The 18612-nt window shown below is 44.4% G+C and overlaps 1 protein-coding gene across 4 annotated transcripts in view; it reads left to right on the top strand.

The window, feature by feature from the left end:
* The window catches only part of MBNL2 (muscleblind like splicing regulator 2), a 152265-nt gene that overhangs the window by 34011 nt on the left and 99642 nt on the right, over positions 1-18612 (top strand). For all 4 annotated transcript variants that reach the window (XM_082859571.1, XM_082859570.1, XM_082859573.1 and 1 more), the window contains exon 2: positions 16293-17068. In XM_082859571.1, coding sequence (XP_082715697.1) covers positions 16895-17068 — 174 coding nt within the window. In that variant the 5' untranslated portion in view covers positions 16293-16894. The remainder of the gene's footprint in view (positions 1-16292; positions 17069-18612) is intronic.

Raw genomic sequence — 18612 nt, forward strand, 5'->3', positions numbered from 1 at the left:
ATGGGGCAAAGGAACTCTCAAGTTTAAAGGCTGTCTCAAGGGCACGTGGTTTTGTAAGCTGCATCTCTTGACTCTCAGAAGCCTGGATTTGCAAAATCATAAAAAAAAAACAAGAAGCCTGGATTTAAGTCAACCATCCATGTCTCATTAAGATGCACACTTCTGTTAAATTCTAAGAAAGTCATTCTGATTGCTGCCAAGAAGACCCATTCCAATAAGCAAAACATCATTTACATCTACACAATAAAGTTTTATTGGCATCATAAAAATTATTTCCAAGTTCATCCCTGTTACAAAGAGACTGCATTAGGAAAATCATACTTTAAATGTAACAGCACTACTTCATGGACAAGTTGCTTTTTCATACATAGTGTTAATGACCAAAAATAAAAAAAAAGATTTCAGGTACTGGAATAGGCAAAGAGCATAAGTGGGTAACCATGGGATGATCTGCATACCAGAGAAGGTGTTTTTCAGACTCTTTTTTCCTCTCTCTCATTTTATCTTGTCAGATTTGGTTTGATTCAAAGCTATTGGTTCTCTTAGAGAAGGAGGACAGACCAGTTTCAGGAATAAGCAGCATTAGAAGAGCAGTTGAAGTATGCACATGGGAACGCAGGTGATAAAATCATTTTGAAAAATAATGAACAGGTAACTTGAGAGCTTGTCCTGAGGGTGGTATGACAGGTTATACCAGGTTATTAGTTTTCTGACTCAGCAGTACGTCTCTGAAAAATCTCTTAAAGGAAAATGGATGTTTTTGAAAGAAATGCGGTTGGCAGAGGAGAGCTAAGGAGCTGAGTGAGTCCACAGGTCGGTAGACCCAGGAAAGCAATACTACGTACATTGAAATAAGCATTGTGTGTTTGAAAAAAAATGTGCAAAAGATGTAGTTAAGAGAGCAGTGTTTTGTACATTAAAATAGATGTCTAGGGATCTTTTGGTTCATCTACAAAATGCCAAAGCACGCACCCTCTCTGTTGTTTTCTGTTTGTTGAAATGGCTGAGTGACCTCCATGGGTGTGGCCATCAGGTTTTACATTTTGCTCCTCCGTTTACAGGAATGCGGGAGAGCCTGAGCCCTTCCTCAGTCTCCCCTTCCATAAAATGGGAAGAAACACGTTTGCCACCTCAGAAGTTGCTCGTGACCAGGAGCGGTTCAGCCCGTGACTATTTTTCCTTTTCTCATTTCCCTGTTGCACGCCTCAACGTGGTGGCCCGCTGTTGCCATGGTGACACAGCACAGGGTGACGTCGCTTAGAAATAATGACAACTGGCGACAGCGGGGAAGCAGAGCCAGAGTGGTGATTAGCCTCGGAGGAGCGCCCTGTCTGGGCGGAGAGGCAACAAAAGAAGGAAGGAACGGGAGGGCGAGCTTGATTTAACAAATCGTGAGCGGATGCTACCTGCCTCCAGCAATTAGGAATCACGGGACCTGATAACGCCCCGTATCAGAGGGCCGTACATTTTTACAGAATATCCCTTTGGTTGCCAGGTTTGTCCTTCTTTATTACTCAGAGCTCCCGGTTTAAGTGCAGTAAATATTTGTTGTTGATCTCGATTCTAGCTCCATCTCCTGAAAGATAAGAGGAACTGTTGACACACCATCTTTGTAGCCTGCTTTGTACTTGCGACTTGAGTCGTGCCTTGTCAATGGCGATATTTAAAAGTGTGGTAGGAAGTTGATTTTTTTTTTTAACTTCTAGGGTCAGTGAAATGACAACAAAACTAAAATCCTATTTTAATAGATTGACCTCTCCCTGATCCTGAATTCCTGGGCTCTGTTTTTCTGCTGAAGTCAAATGGTGCTCTGTAGGGAAATTTTTATCTGGTTAAATATTAATGAAATACCATCACCTGCATGCCTGACCCTGCTGGTATCTTTCCCACAGTGTTCAAACAAACAAGTAGCACTCTGCATCCTTCTGGGATCTTCTGAACCCTGGGAGCATCCAATCCACATACCCCATATCTGGTTCTGTGACAGAATGATTGTGTTCCCCATAGTTAGTGGGGTGGGGTTGGATGTGAAAAGAAAATGGAAAGCTGGAAGGTTCTTCCCAGCAGAACCGTTCTGTGACGTATTCAACATCAGCTTACAAAGCTCGAGAAGAATGGGACCTAGCAGTGGCCATTTGCTCAGGGTACCAGGACGGAGGAAAACCCGCTCTCCCTGGTTTGCCTTCAGAGATACGTTAACCCCCCAGGGTACCCTGTGTTGAGGGTCCGTGTGGCTCACAAATTGTGCCTTAACTTGCTGGAGAATACCGCGGCTGGCGCAGGGCCTCTTGGACCCCAGTCTTTTCAAGAAACAAATTCACGTCCACTTTTAGCAACCTTTTTCGGCTGACAGCCTTCAGAAGCCAGTATTGCTTCCATTCAGAAAATTCGAGAGCCTCCTGGAGGTCTGAGAGCAGAGCAGCTCCCACCACCACACCGTGAAGACAGGGCTGGGGTGTGGCTGAGTTCTGGGGGCACAGTAGCATTCTGTGTGCTGTTCTTTTCTCAGAAGAGAAAATGTAAAGAAGAACAATTAAATCTCTGGGGTCCCAAGACCTAGATCTGTGTCCTTTTTGCAGCCTGGGGCTGAAGTATTTCAACAGCTGCTCCTTGCCGGGTGTTGAGTACAGAGCCGCCACCTCTCCACCCCGCCTGGACGCCCCCTTGGATCTGAACTCTGGAGCAGGAACACAACGAGCTCCCCAGAGGCTCCCCCCAAACCCCCGCACTGATGTTCCTGTTAGATCCCCCGGCTCGAACAGCCGGCTAACAAATCTAGGCCAAACCCAGCCGAGCTGATAAGATTTCCAGAAGAGTTCCTAAAAATACATTTCTCCTTAAACCAGCCTTGCCAATCACTGCACAATCACAGAACTTGAAGGACAGAAGTGGCCTTCGAAATTGTTGCACCCTCTCCATTTTGAAACCTAAGAAATCAGAGTCACCGCAAGAACAATGGTTGAGGAATATTACAAATCGCATCATGAAGATGGAACAAAGCAAACCATAAAGGCAGTACAAACTGTGAGCTGTGTAGTACATTCTTTCACTTATTTGCGCATTCAGCCACTCACTCATTCAGCAGATATTTATTGCGTGCTTACCACGTCCTAAAGTTCTGGTGTTGCACTAGATCCAGACAGACCCTGCCCTCACGGACGTCACACTGTGGTTGGGGGAGAACATGAACAGATAAGTAGGTAAATATGTGAGTGTAAAATAATGATCAGGACTCTGGAGGGAAATAAAGCAGGGTGAGCTGGAGTGAGGAGGTAGGACTGAAACCATATCACATCAGGAATGGCCTACCCCAGGCTAATATCTGAACATCTGGGAGAGGCACATTCTCAGCAGGGGAAGAGCAGGTCAAAGCCCCAGGCAGACCCATGTTTGGCCACTCAAAGCCCAGCCAAAGGCAAGGGTGGCTGAGGGGGAGTGGACAAGGGGAGAGGAGGACAGCGAAGGTGTGGGCAGATCCGGGAGGTCAGTACGGGCTATCGCAAGGCTTTTGGCTTTCTCAAGCGGGAGGTGGGGAGCCACTGGAGGCGTCTGGCAGAGAAGTGATGTGATCTGATTATGTTTGCAAGGGATTTGTCAGAATAATATGAGATGGGCCTGCAGGAGGCAAGCGTTAGGAGGTTACTGCATTAACTTACAGGAGAGGTAATGGTGTCGTTGAAGGTGCCCGCAGGGGAGGTGGAGAGAAGGGCCTAGGTTCTGGATCTATTAGAAAGGCAGGGCCAGTGGAACTTCCTAATGGATGGGAGGTGGGCTAGCAGAGAGAGGGAGGGAGGGAGGGAGAGAAGGAGGAGGGGAGAGAGAGAGAAGGGATACACATTTGGGAGTCATCACCATCCAGTGGTCTTGAAGCTCTAAACTGGAGGAGAGAATGGTAAAGCAGAGGCCTGGTGGATTTTGCAGCCAAACTGCCTGTGTTCTAGCCCTTTCCTCAGCGCCACCATTCACCATCCACAGATATGCCAGCCTCCTCCAAGTAACACTGGCCACGAAGCATAAACTCTTTGAATGCTCTCATCGTTATTACCTTTCACCTGAAAACCATTATCTCAAATGCTTCTCCATAAATATTTGCTTTAAGTTAGTCCCTGGGTCTTATCTCGCTGTTCACCCCCAGGCCAGTGCTGTCAACCAGGGAAGCTATCAGCTGCCTCTGCCCACCGGCCTCTTCCAACACCTGCCTCTTCCTTCTCCACACGTGGGCACCTCCCACGGCACCTTCCGCAGCTATTCACTCGCACCCGAGGGAAGCCACTGGCCTTCACTCACTCGCAGATCACATGTGATTATTATGTGCTGAGCCCACGACTGATCTAGAACCTCTTGGTTGGGGAGTCCAGCCGTGCGCACTTCTGACATCACTCACGCCCGCGTGCGCGCACGCGCGCACGCGCGCACGCACACACACACACACACGATACTTCATGATGCACTCAGACCCAGTCACAGGATAACAGATACAACTTCCGCAAGGAGAGAAGTATAGCCCTTTCACCCACCTCCTCGGCTTCAGCCACCTCTGCACATCCTCTTGTTAGAATTCCACCCTTTGTGTTGCTTTAAATTGTCCCACCTCCGAGGCCTGGACCTTTGAATTCGGTAGCATCCTTTCTCTGCCCCTGCTCTCAGGTTGCCCAAGATAGATGGAGAAATCATTCATTTCAGAGCAGGTTCACGCTGTCCTGCTCAGGTGGCGCCCCCTGGGCAGCTTGACACTCCTCGGTTTCTCTGTCTTCCTGTGGGCAACATCGCAGGTCCCACCTCAGCCTGTCTCAGCAGGTGGAACACCTCCTCCCCGGCTGAGATGGAGGGGCCACAAGAGCTGCCCCATTCTTCCTGCCTGCCCTCCAACGGGAAAGCAGGTGGTTGCCGTCGCTCCCCTCCTTCTGTCGGCCCAGGTCTCAGAGCCTCCCCTGGAGCTAATGCCCTCGTCCCTCCCCTACCTTTGGTGCCTCCTCTGGCCCACACCCCCATCCTGGCATTTTCCCACATTCCTGTTGTGTTTCTCTCCTTCCACTCAGAAGAGAAAGGAAAGGACGGAGAGTGATGGAGAAGCAGGTTCTCGCCACTCTCCTGGGTCTCTTACAATTCTGTGCACAAACCTCGGGTTCACAAAGGTCACTTCCCCAGGAGCGCACAGGTGATCAGGGGCCATCTGCCTGCAGAGCACAGGGGGTTCAAAACTCTCCTGGCGGGCTTCCCTGGTGGTGCAGTGGTTGAGAATCTGCCTGCTAATGCAGGGGACATGGGTTCGAGCCCTGGTCTGGGAGGATCCCACATGCCACGGAGCGACTAGGCCCATGAGCAACAACTACTGAGCCTGTGCGTCTGGAGCCTATGCTTCGCAACAAGAGAGGCCGTGATAGTGAGAGGCCCGCGCACCGCAATGAAGAGTGGCCCCCACTTGCCACAACTAGAGAAAGCCCTTGCACAGAAACGAAAACCCAACACAGCAAAAATAAATAATAAGAGAAAAAAAAAACAACTCTCCTGGCTGCTCCACGGTGTTCTTGCGACCTCAGATACTCCAGGGAGCTCCAGGCGCTGGGCACCCTCCTCCCCCTGTGCAAGTGCCACAGAAACTGGCACCTGGAAAGTCAGCAGTGACCTCCTTGTTATGGCATCTAGCCACCACCAGTTGTCCACATGCCCTTGATCTTGTGGCACTGAACACTTTCGGCTGCTCGGTCCTCCTTGAAACTCTGAATCTCTCTCCCAGCACCCTGGATGCAGCGCTATTCAGAGGCTCTTTTGTCTCTCATTATTCTTTTCCTGTGGCGTCACCTGCTCCTCTTTCTGTCACCTCTAAATAACTGAACAAAGTGTCCATGACCCTGTCCAACTCTTTCTTTTTTTCTCTCCTAGATATACACACAGATGTAAATATTGATATGTGTTTCTCTCTCTTTTTTCTCTCTCTCCCATTTTAGCCAGTCTGTGGTTTTAGCTATCAGTTCTATGAACATTAATTCCAACTATGTATCCATGACCACGACCCCTATGTCCCGTTTCCAACTTGCCTCCACTCCCCAACATCCTTCCTCCTGGGCAAAGCATCAGTGTTCTTCTGCCCACACAGGACCCACATTTTGAGGTCCTCTTTGACAAATCTCTTTCCTGCACTCCTCACTCCAAGTCCCCCCAATCTATCTTTTTCTGATGATTTTACCCCAGCCATGATATGGAATCACCCTCGTCCTTTTCCTTCCCACCCCTGCAGTATAACTTTGGGCCTGGATTACTCCTTTGCTCCTGGACCATTGCTGGAATGGCCAACCAATTTCACCACCTGCGAGCTCTTCTAATTCTAGTGCATCCTAAGTGATCCTCCAGTTGGGGTCTTGTCTAGAGCTCAAGTGCTCCCCAATATCTACCAGAGTAAAGATCCTGATAGTTTATAACTGAGCCTACTTCCTCAGACTAACTCAGCCTAAGACCCTACAGCACTATCCTCAATGGGGACAACATCACTCCTTATAAAGAACTTTGGAAATTTAAAGGAGCATTTTCCCCCCATTGTCCTAATGACCAGGCAACCTCTCTGGAATGTAATGGGCTGAAGTAAAGGATTTTGACATCTTGCAATGAATACGACTCCCTGGGAGTAAAGAACTAGTCTGTATCTCATGAGTTCTGAGTGTCCTCCTGGACATTCACATGGATAAATATCCTGTTCTGGGGGATCTGGGTCAAGATCTTAACTGTTTCATGTATTTGCATGGAGTGTTATTTTTTATTTTTTGGACAGTCAATATAACTGAATTTTTCAAGAATACAACAACAACTGTGTAAACTGAGTCAAGACTGTTCTTTAACTTGTTAGGAACTTGAACAGGGACTGACTTGGCATCTTTAAAAGCCACGTCACCTGTCTCATCCGTGTCGGTCTGCATTGTGCCCGTCACACAAAATAAGGTGTGAACATCCGACCACTTCATTCTGTCTTCTAACATATTTGTGCCTAAGTGTGGACATTTTAAAACACATATTATTTATCTTATAAATAACGACTTCCTTTGATATCTTAGTTATATTTCAGTTATGACAATATATTGAGTCTTCTTCAATGTGTACATGTTGGCTAGATTATTTACGATTTTCATCTGGTGGTAATAAAAGTTATGTTTTCATCTGGTGGCAATAAAAGTTATGTTACAAAAATTTTGTCAAAGAAGGGGGCATTGGTCTTTGTACGGGTACAGGCAGATGAACTAGGCATTTGGCTGGTGATAATAGAGAGAGAAAAGGGAAAAGGTCAGCTGAAGAGCAGTCCTGGCCACCAGCAGCTGTGGCTGGGAAGGAAATGGAAGTTCTGGGAAGAATTCTCTGGCATTTAGGCCTAGGCTGCAGCCTGCAGCTCGATAATTGTTCTCACTGCAGCCACTGGGTCCTGGATATCCAGGAAACCGGTAAGTGCTGTCAGTCTTAAATGGTATCTAATACAATTGCTTTTATTCTAATAAGAGCAGCTCCTAACTGAATGATAAATGTTTAGATAGAAAACACAGGCGCAGTGAAAAAACATAATTTGAATACAAATGTGTGTTGAGTATATTATATCTGGCTGTAGTTTCAGGAGTATGTTTAGAAATCTCTCCTCTTCTAATTGAAGAAGGGATTTCTTTTTCTGCCCGTTCCTGGAAACTACAATGAAAATGGGCTGGAAATTTTCATGCATTAAAATTATTTCTGGATTTTATGAAGTTTTCACTTGTACTTTAAGAGACAAGGTCCAAGAGGAAAATTTTTAGCGGGGGAATTTCTCCTTTTATTTCTGTTATTATGAAACATTGGCTTATCTGACTTACTGTGTGGCTTGGGTGCCCCGGTGTTTAATTTCCTCTATAGAAATGTACTTGAAAGTATATTCAAAAGAACAAGTACCATGTGAAATGAAGACATGCTTGGTAGCCGTGGTTCCTTCCCTGCTTAGAATGAATGAGCGTTTGGAATTAGTTTTTGAAGAGCATCTATCAAAGTTTTGTCTAACATTCTCTGAAGGACTTCATACTTTGTACCACCATCAAAGAAAGAGACTTTCTACTTGCTTTAAGTTACACTTCATTTGCTTTACAGAAACGTCTAACTCTTAGTGAATAGGAGTCCTTTCCACCTGTGCGTGTATATGTGTATGTGTGTGTGTGTACATGAACACAAATTTAAGGAAAGTTGATGCCTTATCTAATGCTGATAAGGGTTAGACACCAAACAGAGAGTCCTTATAATATACTACTAATTATATTTTGGTAGCAATACATCCATTTATGGTTTAGGTATTTCCAGTCTCCACGATTCCAAACAAGGAAACTGAGACTCAGAGAACTTAGGTGACATTTCACAGCTATTCGGGACAGAGGAATGACTGACTGGAATCCAGGGTAGAAAATTTTGTTCTTACCCCTAACCCATGCCAAAGTTTCAAAGCACTATTTCATTTATATTTCCAATAAATTTTTTAAAAATCTTAAGGCGTCTAGAAGGAAAAATCTTTTTAAGGACAATCACTTTTGCTGCTCCCTTCACTTTTTTGCTTGGAAAAGTCAATGAGGTTCTGTATTGCCTTTGGCAGTTGGGACTGCTTTCATTTCTGTATTTTTATTGGTCCTCCGGGGTTCCCATGGGAAGGTCCCAGTTGGGGACCTCTTCTCAGTGGCTGTGATTATGGAGCAGGGTTACACCCACTCCCGGAGGTCAAGTGGCTTTTAGCCCAGTTCTCCAGCCTGCGCTGCTCTGGGTTCCTCTCCAGCCCGGGCGTTTGCATCTGACACGCAGGATACAGGGAGTCAAGGACCGAAGGAGAGAGCATGTGGAGAGATATTTTAAATTAACCTCCAGAAATAGAGCTGGAGACGTCAAGCCACTCACAGGAAGGAAGAATCATTTTTCAACAATGTGTTTTAAGAATTGAAAGATTAAAAATACAGTACTTGTTTTTCTCTTTCTGACTTACTTCACTCTGTATGACAGACTCTAGGTCCATCCACCTCACTACAAATAACTCAATTTCGCTTCTTTCTATGGCTAATATTCCATCGTATATGTGTGCCACGGCTTCTTTATCCACTCATCTGTTGATGGACACTTAAGCTGCTTCCATGTCCTGGCTATTGTAAATAGTGCTGCAATGAACACTGTGGTACATGACTCTTTTTGAATTATGGTTTTCTCAGGGTAAATGCCCAGTAGTGGGATTGCTGGGTCATATGGTAGTTCTATTTTGAGTTTTTTAAGGAACCTCCATACTGCTCTCCATAGTGGCTGCACCAATTCACATGGGTAAGCTGGGACGAAGTGAGAGAGTGGCATGGACATATATACACGACCAAATGTAAAATAGCTAGTGGGAAGCAGCCGCATAGCACAGGGAGATTAGCTCGGTGCTTTGTGACCACCTCGAGGGGTGGGATAGGGAGGGTGGGAGGGTGGGAGACGCAAGAGGGAAGAGATATGGGGATAAATGTATATGTATAGCTGATTCACTTTGTTATAAAGCAGAAACTAACCTACCATTGTAAAGCAATTATACTCCAATAAAGATGTTAAATATATATATATATGTATATATACATAAAAAGGGAAAAATTCATGAAAATTACCAAAATTAAATAAATAAATAAAGGATTAAAAATAGGAAATCCAAGATTCTCCAAATTAGAAGTTAGGAAACTCAAGGAGACATAGTTTCTTCATGTAATTAGATTTATGCAAAATAAAATTAAAGGCATCCCATAAATTACTTAATGGAAAATAAGTCCTTGACTGTCTGACTCAGAAATCGGTTTGTTTTGCAAGGATCCTTTAATCAGCTCTCTAGGAGGCCGCTGTCTGGCAGACAGCTAAAATACCTTAGATGACCAAGAGTTGGCTGGAGGAGCTGTGTGCTGCACAACTATTTTCCTTAAGGCGGTCTTAACGTTTTAATCAGTCTCCGTCTCAAGATTGGACATGATTGATGTGTTTCCCTTCAGAAATGTACAAACTGGCTACAAAGCGTTGGCAAGGTGAGGACACCTGGGGTCCACAGCCCGGGCTTGTCTGAGGGGCGTGGCCTGGGGCAGGTCGCCAGGGTGGTAGAGTGGAGGACCGTGCTTTCCAAACTCACCCTGCGACATCACAGAGTTACTGTAAGGAAGGAACGTGCACAGCGGATTCTTTCCTGCAGTCAAAAGTCACAGCTTTCTGAAAATCTAACACCTAGAAGAGTTTTCAATATGTTTTGAAAGATGAAGCGTCACGTAAGTGAAGACCCTAAAAAAAAGCGTGGGATTACTTTGTACTGTTGAACAGCAAGTCCTTTGGCATTTCAGGAAATACTACAGAACCTCCTTCCTTATCCTTGAACTTCAATCTTGCCTTTCCTTTGAAGATGAGCCCAGCAGTGAACCTCCATATTGGTCATATCTGGCGCCGGGGCTTTACACAGCAGCCCCTCTGTGGAGAGTTCTGGCGTCACGCGGCTGAGGACCAAGCTGCTGGCCACCAAGGGCCGCCAGCCCCCTAAGACGATCCTCTCTCAGACAAGGGCCCTAGAAACAAAGCCCTATTTACCCCCATCAAAGGCCTGCTTCATCCTGAACAAAATCTGCAAGCTATGAGACAATCTATTTTTCAAATTCTCAGAATCAAGTCTTAGCGGGGACAGATCTCTCAGGTGTTTCCTGTGTCATCTAGTTTTATTTTGTTTTGACTGATCGGAAACACAGCCACTGGGAGAAACCCTCAGCCAGCCCTCCTGCAACTGTTTGTGTGGGAATCGGTGACCCCAAGACCCTGTGATCGACTCAGGGCAGACATCTTGGTTCCCTTAGCAACCCAAAGGATGCCTGGCACACAGGAGGGCGGCAAGAGATGCTTACCACAGTGCTTGTCAAACTTGAGAGTGCTTCAGAGTCAGCCCTGGAGGGCTTGTCAAAACACAGATTGCTGGGCCCTACCCCCAAGACTTCGGACCCAGGACCTCTGGGCCGGGGCCTGAGAACCTGCATTTTTAATGAGCTCCCAGGGGCTGCTTGGCCTGCTGGCCCATGTATACTACACTTTGAAAACCTCTGGCCTAAAGATTCAGCGTTTTGAAGCTCAAATAATTTATCTGTGGGGCAGCTCCTCACCCACACCCCCAGCTTCCTTGGCAACAACAGGGTAAGCTGCTGGCACTCGCTGGAATTTTCCTACAGGATAATACTGAAAGTCTCTATTCAGAGCCTTATTCCCTTAGGTTAGACTTTGGTCCATGTTAAAATGCAAATGCTCTTTGGAGGAGGATCAGGAGTTTATTGGACAAATATTCGTTGAGCATATTCTAGATACCAAGCACTGAACTGAACCCTGAGGATTTGAAAATAATAACAGTCTATTAGATACACAGGAGCTTATACTGGGGGGAGACAGTTGGATAAATCAGTATTCACAGTTCTCATGAATTAAGGAATAATGATGTCTACTTAAAAATAATTACCAGGCAGTGTTAAAAGACGGACTACAGAGAGGCCATCAAAAGGGGAATGAAGGGGACTTCCCTGGCGGCCCAGTGGTTAAGACTCTGTGCTTCCAATGCAGGGGGCACGGGTTCCATCCTTGGCCGGGGGAAGTAGGACCCCACATGCCGCGTGGTGTGGCCAAAAAATTTAAAAAATAAATAAATAAAATTAATTTTAAAAAGGGGAATGAAGGAGGTCAGGCTGGAGCCCCGCTTCAGGGGGCAGGGCCGGTGAGGGCTACCAGCCTGTGACTCAGCAGAGCCTCCAGGGCAAGATCACACCCTCCTCTGTGAGGGGCTTAGAAAGGCAGGAAGGGGAGAGAACGTGGGGTGCCTGAATGCCTGGAGAGGACAGGGGAAGGGAATACCTACAACGGCCAGAGAAATAACTGGGAACAAGTGCTTCAGAATTCGGCCCAGGTTCTGCCTGGGAAGGAGCTAATGGGAGGGGATTGATTGTGAAGCTGGAAATAAAGCTGAAGCACACTTGAAAAGCAGCAAAGCAAACAGAAGCCAAAGCAAAGCACTGGGAGAAACTTAAACAGAAAACACTGGAAAATAATGGGAGCAAGAGACCTGGCTTCCCAGAGCAGCGCAGAAACTTCCAGGAAAGGCAAAGGGTGCCCGGCATCGAATGGGTCCAAAGCTGACACCCGTGGCAGCTTTTTGAGAATAGAAAGACGTGCCCTCTCCACACAGACACATTTTAACGGGGAGCCCTCTGGGCAGGTGAACTAGAAAGTGCCGCCCCCTGCTCCCCCCTCGCCCAGGACGCTGGGAGCTCACTCAGCAGCTGTGCTCCCACCAAGGCCTCGAGCCAGATGGGCTCCCCACCACTGCCACCAGCATATTGGGACTCGGCATCACACCCAGGCTGACCACTGGGCCCTAAAAGTGTTTCATCTACTTCTGGGTTGGTAGCAGCTGGAGGAAGACAGCAGGCTCAGGCCTTTGTAGTGACACCGTGGGATGTGTACTTGGGGAAACTTCTCTGTGGGTTCCCTTCGGCTGCAGAATAAGATGGTCTGAGAAATGAGGGGCGCTCCGGATAAGAGGCCCCGAGCGAGAGCCCCGTGCAGTCAGCTCTTTGATCTGCAAGGTACCGTCCTGCTCTCAGAATCTGTGGCTGGAGCAGATCCACCCCAGGCATGACCCCAGTCATTGATAGGGAACGACTGCAGAGAGGAAGCCTGGAAGTGGATTTATTCAATAAATATTTATAGAGCGGCTCATCCTTTCATCACCTTGCTTTGGGACAGCTCTTGACTGTTCACAGAGTGTTTTTATGTTTCTTCTGTAATCAGTCCTTTGTGGCAGTAACCATGTAAAGTAGGTAGGAACTATCATTAACATTTTACAGATGAAGAAACTGGATATCAGAGAAATTGACTTATTAAGGTCATTTGAAGGAGGCTTGGCAAAACAAGGGCTGGAACCTGGCTCTTAGGACGGGGTACTTTCCACCATTCCAGAAAGTGCTGTGGCTAATAGAAGAAATGCAAAAGCCCCTACAACAGCGCCATCAGCAGAAATACAATGTAAGCTACATATATAATTCTGAATTTTTTGGAGAGGAGCTAAAAAGAAGCAAGTGAGTTTAATTTAAATAATAATATTTAATCCAGTTTGTTAAAAATATTATCAATTCACCATGTAGTAAATATGAAGCAATATTAATGAGGTGTTTTCATGGTTTTTTTTTTTCATACTAAGTCTTTGAAATCAGTGTGTATTTTATACTTAGAACACATCTCAATTAGGATGCTGGATTTTTATTAGAAATACTTGATCTGTATTTAGATTTCATAAAATTTACAACTGAAAAGTAGATTCATCTAGTCAAGTTGGCCCAAGCATACTTAAAAGTTTTCCGATAAGTAAACTGAGGATCCGTTTTTAAGTTAAATTTACGTTAATTAAGAGTAAATAAAAATTTAAATTTAGTCCCTCAGTGACGCTAGCCATATTTCAAGTGCTCAATAACCACGGGTGGCTAGTGGGCCTCCCAGGAGCCTCCAGTCTGGGAGACCCGATATGTAATTTGCTCTATGTGTTGGTTAATTTAGTCTTGTCCCTTGATAACCATGTTAAAGGTTGGTCTTCTCCATCCTTGCCCATCATTGCCCATCTCCTTCAGTGGCCTCCCGTGACCTCAATTAAATCTATTCTCACTTCCTCATTCCCACAGCTGCTTGCTGTGCCTGCTCCGGAAGATGGAGGTTGTCATGGCCCAAAAGAGGTGATATCTTTGTAACAGTAGCTCGGTAACTTTTAGGATAGAAACAGAGAAGAAGCTGGGAGAAAGACTGGATTCATGAATGGTTAGGACAGCGATATATTTAGGTGCAACCTGACGAGCCTTGTGGAACATGTTTGACTTACCCAGGACTCTGGCCAGCAGAAACTTGGTTCCTCTGTTTCCAAAAGCAAGTCCATCTTGATAGAGTGTGACCATCTAAATTCTGGTTGGATTTTCATAGGAGTAGAAATGGCACTCCGTTTCTCCCGGGGTGGGGGGGGGGAAATGTCTTCTTACCTAAAAGTATAAGCAAAAGTGTACCCCATTCACTGGATTGAGTTACGAGCATTGTTCCTGTGTGGTTTTTAGGAAGACTTGAGTAATGATTCATTTGCCATCTGTGCATGAATCTGTGTTTGCCTCTTTCTTTTCCTACACGTGACGCATCGGCCAAGACTGTGCTGCTTTGAGGAAGAGCATCTCCTGCATCTTTGCTGTTCTGTGACCCCATTGGACCCAGGTCCTTGGGACTCGGGGACGCTGCAAAATATTTGGCAAATATGAACGACGTGTGCCCAGCCCCTCATTTTGTCTCCACATTATTGGCGCCTCAGCTGCACTGAACACACAAGCAGAAATGTCTCCTTGCCCCTTGCTTCCCTTGCGTTGTTCTCACGGGGCTTAGAGGGGAGGGTTGAGGTAATGAGGGTGCAGGGCCAGGCTGGTCGGTGAAACCTGACCCACAGGCAATTTGGTTATTAAAGTCATCTTCTTAAACTCTTGAAGTTAAGATAGTTGATGTTAGCTGCTGGGAATGCAATCCTGCCAAAAAGACAAGCAGGAGCCTGTCTGGCCCCTCAAATATTTCAAAATGGGAAGCTAGGAATGTGTCATAGCTTTCCAGGTTGCCAACTTCCTTAAATGCACATACAATGATAACTCATTCAAACACTTCTACTAACAAGTCAGAGAAGTATTGGGATGAAGAAGCATTTCCCACTAGTCCCGGGAGATGTCCCGCTAAATAAACGATCCACAATCAGATAAGCTTGAGAGACGCCACTGCTTCTCTTCCCCTATCAGAGACTCATCGAAGGCCGAAAAAAGCCCTCTTGCAAGGAAGCCTGTTCAGCTTGGTTTGCCTGGCGTTAACTAAACTTAATTGATTGTGAGACTTACTTTTTCAGGGAACACTTGTGAATCGCTCAAGAATTATTGCTCTCTGAACTTCTATGGTACATGACGATTTTAAATAACCTACTTCCAGCCTCTATTAAGTTTTTAGTTATAAATATTTTAGAAGGCCGTCAAGGCTAAGCAAGTATCTAAGGTAGCCCATGGCATATCCAATATATAAAAATGACCAACTTCTGATATTTACTCCTCCATTCATGCTTGACGCAGTAATGTTAAATTTTAACGTTTTAATAATTTCATAATCCTTGGAGATATTAAAAGAAACTAATTGTGCTGATCTTAGAAATCTGAATTGACTTGTTATATTTTTGTTGTGTTAGATAGGTGATTCAGCTCCAGCATTCCACAGAACAGAACATTCTCAGATTGTGACTCCGTTAAAATCTAAACTGAACTCAGCTAAAATGAACTTGCATTCATTCACTTAGTCAGTGAGTCAGTCATCAGTTAAATCAGTCAAGAAATATTTTTTGAGGACCAAATAGCCATGAACTAAGGCCCTAGGGAAACAGAAATGGAATATGCAAACTGCCCTTACCCTCTGAGTGCTTACAGCCTAGAAAGGAACACTAACGTCACGCAAGTATTAAAGGTAGAGAGGGGCTTCCCTGGTGGCGCAGTGGTTGGGAGTCTGCCTGCCGATGCAGGGGACACGGGTTTGTGCCCCGGTCCGGGAAGATCCCACGTGCCGCGGAGCGGCTGGGCCCGTGAGCCATGGCCGCTGAGCCTGCGCGTCCGGAGCCTGTGCTCCACAACGGGAGAGGCCACAACAGTGAGAGGCCCGCGTACCACCAAAAAAAAAAAAAAAAAAAAAAAAAAAAATGTAGAGAGAAAGTATAAGAGATCTGAGAATAAAATATCAGATCTACCTTTCCCTCTCTAAGTTCAAATCTCTGTAAACTAGAAAAGGATGGAAAGGGTAAGGAGCCCACACTTCATCCAGAATGACAATATCCTTATTATTTAGGAGAGTCACATCCCAAATGATTGGTTACAGCATTTCCAACAATAAAATCAATGGCCTAAATGTGAAATTAATTGGAAGTCACAGTTCTAATACACTGTTTTGGCGATTAGGCACATTAGATTGAATTGTTTCAGAATGCCTAATTATTGTGTCTGCCACACTCATCTGTTTGAGTCATTCCTAACTTTTGGACTGCTGCCTAGATCAGTTCTGCAGTACAGTTGCAGTTTCGCATTCTTTTCTCTCTTTTTTAATGCATAACTTTCCTCTCTATATTCAAAGCTCAAAGCTCTAAACTGCACTTTCGCAAATTCTAGATAAGAGCCAAATAGTTTGTTAAAGTGTTGATTCCATTGAGTTTGGGTGTAAGTTGATATTTTATTTGTGTTTTGCAGGTTCAAGATTTAAAAGTGCCTGTGTGAAGTCACTTTTGCTGGAAACCACAGCCCGGGAGCTTTTGTGTTATCGTGTTTTGCTATCAAATACACATTACCCTGACCTTACGAGTGGATGAAGATACCTCAATTGTCTGGCTTTGCCAATTGCTTGATTTCGGAATTTTAAAAGGTGAAAGGAAAGAGAAATCTTGCTAAGATCTGAACATCTAAGTGGCTTATTTTCCAGCATCGTCAATAGCTGCGAGCATCAGAACTAAATATTCTCCCAAGGAGTGCCATGATATTGAAGTCACTTTATTAAAAACAATTGTGTCTGCAAAACGATCAGGCGACTCGGACGTTTGCAGCCAGAGATGACACTGAGCATGCTTTCATTGCGGCCCGCAGTCTTCGAGTGGGGCATATTGATTGATGAGTGACCGCCTGCCGATAAATTCTCTCCTCACTCTGTTTCCCGGATTGGGCTTCTTTAAGCAATTTGTCACTTACCTTCAGACTTACATGTGGGATTTTTCACAGCAATAGTTTTGGAATCATTGGAACTTGATTTGATTTCATCATTTAACAGAAACGAACAGGACCCAAATTATTTTCTCATCATGGCTTTGAATGTTGCCCCGGTCAGAGATACAAAATGGCTGACCTTGGAAGTCTGCAGACAGTTCCAGAGAGGAACGTGCTCCCGTTCTGATGAGGAATGCAAATTTGCTCACCCCCCCAAAAGTTGCCAGGTCGAAAATGGAAGAGTAATCGCCTGCTTTGATTCCCTAAAGGTAAGAGAATGTATTTTACGTGTCACATCAATGCCACATTGGACTTTCAAATGGAATATTTTTCGTTGTACTTTTACAGACGTTTAACAATCGATTTTAGATCCTGTTTTCTTATTTGTGGTGACTGTTGGGAGATTTGCACTCAAATTTTTTCATATCAGGTATACATAAAGATTTTACGGATCCATGTTTAAATTAAAAATACATGGTGCTGTATTTTTGGTCTGGCGTGACATTCATGTACCCAAGAGTTTTAAATCAAAGTCTGGCTTGTGACAACTGAGGATAAATATTTTATTAACGTTTGATCTTCTGGAGGTTATACAAAGGTGAAGAAATTGAATGTGTCACTTTTATGTGCCAGTTATTCTGATTCACCTCTTGAAGAATTTTCTACTCTTGTGGCTTTCTTTCTTGACCAAGGGTTTCCTAAAATACTTTACTTAATAGGTTTTTCACTCTCTTTGACAATTTGTCATGGCTACAGAAATTATTAAGTACACACGCAGTACTTCTTAAGTTAAGTACTTCTGTAAGTTAACACATAGCACATCAGAAAAGAAATGAATGTGATTCAAGATGGTATCCTTGGTGATCTCACTGTCTGGTAGGGAAAACACAGCAAATGGCTACAATGCAAGACAGAAAGGGACATGGGCCCTAAGAGAAGGATAGAGGGCAGACTTCTATGGGGACCCATAGATGGGAGAGCTGGCTTCCAGCTGATTGTTTCAAGAAATGTTTTTGGAGGCTGTGGCACCTGAGTTGTATACTGAGTTTGGTGGAGGCTGGGCTTGAAGAAATGGGAGAATTATAATGAAAGATCTAATTGAAGGAAACGGGGATGCCTTAGCCCATAATGCTTTGAGGTTGATTTTGCCCTAAGATTATGGATTCTATCAATCCCTGACTGTCTAGGACAGTTCTAACATCAATGGATATAGGTAAGATATATAGCTTAAGAAAAAAAAAGATTTGGGAAATCAGTGCTGTGAGTTTACAAAACAGTGACCTTAGTCTTTTCTTGAGTATGAAGGGACTGGGTATGTTTTTTGGAAAAAATTCATCTTAAAGTAAAAAGACTTTTAAGTGAAAATTGAAATACAAGACTTCAAATCATATATTAAAGGGAAAATGTGTCTATATACTAAAAGCAGAAGAATGCATTTATAGCTCAGTAGAATTATTTTAAGGATTAAAATTTGAAAAATTATAAATATGTGATTTACCTCAACAGCTACTCCATTTTCTTTCTTTTTTATCTTTTTTGTCTAAGTTTATTAGATTAGACTTTAAAATTATAAATCATTTTGTCTACACAGAAATGAATAGATGGATAAATCACAATTCATATAAACTATAACAGCATAAGCACATTTTTATATTAGTATTTATTTTGCTTGTAGTCAAAAAAGTAAACAAAGTATTTGCTTCTATGATTATCACCAATGGAAGCATTCACTATAAAAAGCAGTGTAGATTGAAAACTAGAACATAAGAACTTTAAGATATGGAATCAGGTCAGAGATGAGAAATTCATTTTC

Source organism: Leucopleurus acutus (genome assembly GCF_964270905.1).
Source record: "Leucopleurus acutus genome assembly, chromosome: 18".
In the NCBI taxonomy this organism is placed as follows: Eukaryota; Metazoa; Chordata; class Mammalia; order Artiodactyla; family Delphinidae; genus Leucopleurus; species Leucopleurus acutus.